The 5,000-nt window shown below is 40.9% G+C and overlaps 1 protein-coding gene across 1 annotated transcript in view; it reads right to left on the bottom strand.

Moving 5' to 3' along the window:
• Positions 1-4,640, bottom strand: part of klhl4 (kelch-like family member 4) — an 88,370-nt gene extending 83,730 nt beyond the window's left edge. The window contains exon 1 of the mRNA XM_063000634.1: positions 4,098-4,640. Coding sequence (XP_062856704.1) covers positions 4,098-4,513 — 416 coding nt within the window. The 5' untranslated portion in view covers positions 4,514-4,640. The remainder of the gene's footprint in view (positions 1-4,097) is intronic.
• Positions 4,641-5,000: the final 360 nt, after the last annotated feature.

Below are 5,000 nucleotides of genomic sequence, written 5' to 3'. Positions count from 1 at the left end.
TGGATCGAACCCAGGACCTTCTTGCTGTGAGGTGACAGTGCTACCCACTAAGCCACTGTGCCACCCTAATCACATCACTGTGTATCAAATTTTATTCTTAGTCTTTAAACTATTTATTAGTGTATTGGTGTGTGACTGTTATTTTGATGGTTAATATTTGTAAACTGTTTTTGCTGTATTAGAATAATATTAGTTTTGTCTATAGAATGTTTAAATGTTCATTTATTTGATTAATTGCCTGTTTTACCACCATCCTATTTAGGGTCGCTGTGGGTACAGTTCACTGGGCAAAAGGTAGGAAACATCCCGGGCAGGTTGCCACTCAGGTCGTCATAGGGCAAACCCACACACACACACACACACACACACTAAAGTAATTAAAGTAAATAAATTATCGTACCCGTGCACACATTTTTAAAGACAAATGACTGACCACAGAATAAATAGAAGGAAATACTCGATATGACATACACATATCTACTATGTGTAATTCAAATACTGTATATAAAGGTTTTAGTCTTTTTTTGATGCTCAGTTTTCATGCTGCAAATAAAGCTTCTTATCTAGTGTAGGACATTTGTTGATAAAAAAGAAAGCTGAAAGCTTTACTAGCTGAGGTAATCTGGTCAAGTATGTTAATTTGGGATTAAACTACATAAAGAGGTGTAGACTTTAGGGGTCTCAAAGAACCCACTTGTTTTTTACTCAGGTTGGTCACTGAGGCATGGGGGGGTAATAATACTAATAATAATAGTAATAATAATAACTGGGCAGCACAGTGAAGCAGCAGGTGGTGTGGGTGCAGTACTGCACCAGTGTACTGGAGAACTGAATCAAATTCTCACCTCGTCATCTTATTCCTTCTTCTGTATTTGTTTTGCTCCTCTAAAACATACCAGTATGTGGGTTTGCTACAGTAAATTGCCCCGGATGTGAGTGATTAAATAAGTGAGTAAACAGGTTAGTGTGTAATGCTCTAAGATAATCTAGTGTTCTTATATTTTCTAGTTTGCTCCCCATACACCATTTTAATTAGGATAAATTTATTAAATAAGAAACACAAATAAATAAGTGAAATAATAAGTAAAAAAAATATGAAAACTATGTCACACTAATGACATAATAAAAAGGCAATTGTATGCCGCTCAGGTGGCACAGCGGTACAATACGCTAGCACACCAGAGCTGGGATTTCGAATACCTCGTATCAAATCTCAGCTCTGCCATCTGGCAGGGCTGAGCGACTACATGAACAACGATTGGCTGTTGTCCACAGGGTGGGATGAGCCGGACCAGGGTCCTTATAACTGGTGCAATTATGACCTCTGCTGGCTGATTGATGGTGCCTGTGCAGAGTTGGGGAATAATGCTGATCAGGGTGTGGCTCTCCGTGCACAAAGCTGATCCGCATATGAACTCGGCTCGTGCAGGTGAAAAGACGCAGTCGGTACTGCACATGTGTCGGAGGGGGCGTGTGTCAGTTGTGAAGCTCCTCAGTCAGCAGTGGAGGGTTGTATCGGTAGAGGCGAAGTGTAATGCAATCAGGGTAATTGGATATGACTAGATTAGGGGATAAAATTGGGGGGGGAATTGGAGAAAAAGAAAAAAAATGCAATTGTAAAATATAATTAGGTCTAATGATAATATTTCTAAATATTTAAGACTATATTTATTATTTGTATGTTCAGTTTTAGTAGTTTTAGTAGTGGCTTTAGTTTTTCTTACCTATTTTATACCTGGTACACATTTAATTTTTTTTTAGATTCAATTCATATCTTGGGTAAATTGGCAAGATACCAAAGTACGCCATTGTTTTCAAAGCATGTGAGATTTAATGAGACAGATGGCAGATTTGTCTTTCACCTTATATAGAAGGTGAGCTATGCCGCCTCTGTCTCTGAGAAAATGTGGTTACTAGGTGCCATACTGGGAAAACATATTACATTAGGTACACTTTGCTAGAGTCACTTGGCAGACCAAAAATAATAGCTCCATTAGACAAATTTAATCTTCATTTTTATGTATCGTAATGAAATATCTTCTCTTAACCTAACAAATTCCTATTCAAATTCAGTTCTGTCCTTGTTATTTTTTTAACTGGTTTCCAGTGTGTTCTTACCACAAACACATTAACATGCACTGAAATATTCTGTGTGCTGGTTAGGAAAATGTAAGATGTCAAAACTCCCTTCAGATATTTCTGTATCTTCCAGTGTGTGCAATACATCTGATAAAAGCACACGCCTGGGTTTCTTCAGCTGTTGCCAGCAAGATGTCTGCCTAATGAATAATTTATCTGCAAATATTTCAGAGAGCTATGGCTCCCCAGCCCTGTGTGCAGTGTGAATGAACTATCCTCAGGTGAGCGGTGGTGGCAGCTGGCGGTGAAGTTGATTGGAAAATTATATCCATGGAGGATAAAGCCGACATATTAGCCATGCTGACGAGTAGTAAACACAGAGAATGAGAATAAAGCAAGCCGGTTATTAGAGAGAGAGCGTGAAGTGAAGTGCTTTAATACTGTAGCCCTGGGGTTCTTAACCTATTCTACAACATTATGTGACCCCCTACCTTTTTAAAACACATGCGTGTGCGCACACATGACTATACACAGCTATTAATATTAGTAATAGTACAATAGTGTGCAGTTTGCCAAGCAGCAACGTTTAAGCTCATCTTGGTTCAGAGCTTGACATGGGCAGTTGTAGCTTAGTGGTTAAGGTACCGGACTAGTAATCAGAAGGTTGCCGGTTCAAGCCACACCACTGCCAGATGGCCACTGTTGGGCCCTTGAGCAAGACCCTTAACCCTCAGTTGCATGGATTGTAAGTCACTTTGGATAAAAGCGTCTGCTAAATGCCATAAATGTATGTATAATTTTTCCAAGCTGCCTCAACCCTCTCATAAGAAGCACTTTTCTTATTATACACAGGCATACTTTGGGTTTATTTTCAAGACATCTAAGTGTGGAAATGCCAACATTGCATATTTTTATCAGCTGTAAGTAAATACTTTTTAGGGGGTTGTAAAATTCCCATTTCTGCTTTAATACTGTAGCCCTGGGGTTCTTAACCTATTCTACAAAATTATGTGACCTCCTACCTTTTTAAAACACATGCGTGTGCACATACATGACTATACACAGCTATTAATAATAGTAATAGTACAATAGTATGCAGTTTGCCAAGCAGCAACGTTAAAGCTCATCTTGTTTCAGAGCTTGACAGAGGCAGTTGTAGCTTAGTGGTTAAGGTATTGGACTTGTGATCAGAAGGTTACCAGTTCAAGCCCCACCACTGCCAGGTTGCCACTGTTGGGCCCTTGACTCTTAATTGCTTGGATTGTACTGTACAGTCACAACTTTGAGTTGCTTTGGATAAAAGTGTCTGCTAAATGCTAAAAACATATACCGATCAGCCATAACATTAAAACCACCTCCTTGTTTCAACACTCACTGTCCATTTTATCAGCTCCACTTACCATATAGAAAATGGACAGTGAGTGTAGAAACATGAAGGTGGTTTTAATGTTATGGCTGATCAGTGTATATATAATTTTTCCAAGCTGCCTCAACCCTCTCATTAGATGCACTTTTCTTATTATACCCAAGCGGAAGTATCTACGTGTGGAAATGCCAAGATCATAAAAACATTGCATATTTTTTATCAGGTGTTAGTAAATACTCTTTATGGGGTCATAGAATTCCCATTTCTGATTGTGTAACTTTCCATCTCCCTATGTTGCCCTATTGCTTGACTTATTGCATTTGCCAGAAGAAAAAGTGCATATTTTAGTTAGTAGGTGTTTAACAAGACAATGAAAATTAAATTGGAAATCAATTATTTGTATAATCACTATGAATTATACTTTCTTTATCACAAACTACCAGAGACCATGCCAACACCTTCCCTATCCCAGGTTAGAAACTCCTACATGGAGTTTGTATTTATTTTTAAAGGTGCATCTACTAAGACCATTATGCCCACATAACTTAACTTTGCCAGTATACTGTGTGTTGGCACTTGACAGCTACAGTCACATCTTCACACGTCTGCCTCTCAGCTGCTATTTCTGCCCTGAGCTTTTTTTTTTTTTTACCTGTCCGCTGCTTCCTCTTCAGGCAGCTCCTCCGGGTTGCTCTTGACATAATCCAGGCTTATCTTGCCATTCTCCTTTCTGCCACTACCAGGTGAGCTGTTCTTCGGAGAGTCCTCGATGTGCTGGATGATGTTCTGTTGGTGCCATGATTGATTTCCTGACCTGACATAGACAGGTGTGGGGCCATTTGTAGGAGGCAGAATGCCATGCAGCGGGCTGTTGCTTTTGCGAAGTCCTCCTCTGTCCCGGGAGTGACTCTTCAAGCGGCTCTGAATCGGCGTGGTGCTGTGGTCGAACCCCTCTTGCTGGATGTACCCCCCGTTTCCCGCTGATGTCTGGGAGGAATGACTGAACCAACGCCAGCGAAGCCTGAGGATCTGCTTCACGTCAAACTCCTTTTTTCCCGAGACAGACATCCTATTTGGTCTCAGAGGGACGCCCGTGGCTCATCAGGAGGCAAAGAGCTTGAGCTGGTTCCTACTGAGGTTCAGTAGCTTTGTCTTTCTCCTTTTTTCTTTGTTGCCAGTTGTGGTCGGTGACCGAACAGTGTCTGCAGCTTTTGTCTGCACCGCCCCCCTTGAATTCCAACTCTGCTGCTCCTGCCGCTCAGTTAGAGCACATGCATCTTTCCCTCTTGCTTGACGTGCTGTGTCTCTCTGCATACACCCACAGAGACACATAAAGGAAATTAGGCAAAAAAAAGAAGCACTTCCAGCTCAGCCCAGTTCCCAAAATCGCACAATGTAGAGGTCAAATCTTAGTGGAGTCAATCATGTAGCACAGGAAAGAGAGGAAGCACCGGTGCTATCAGCCTCCACAAGCAGCATCAGTTTCCTCTGGCTTACTCTCTGCCTGTTCCTTTTATGTCTGTATACATTTTCTCTCTCGCTCACACTCTCTCTC

This window comes from Trichomycterus rosablanca, chromosome 8, assembly GCF_030014385.1.
Source record: "Trichomycterus rosablanca isolate fTriRos1 chromosome 8, fTriRos1.hap1, whole genome shotgun sequence".
Taxonomy (NCBI): domain Eukaryota; kingdom Metazoa; phylum Chordata; class Actinopteri; order Siluriformes; family Trichomycteridae; genus Trichomycterus; species Trichomycterus rosablanca.
This window is presented reverse-complemented; position numbering and strand designations above follow the sequence as displayed.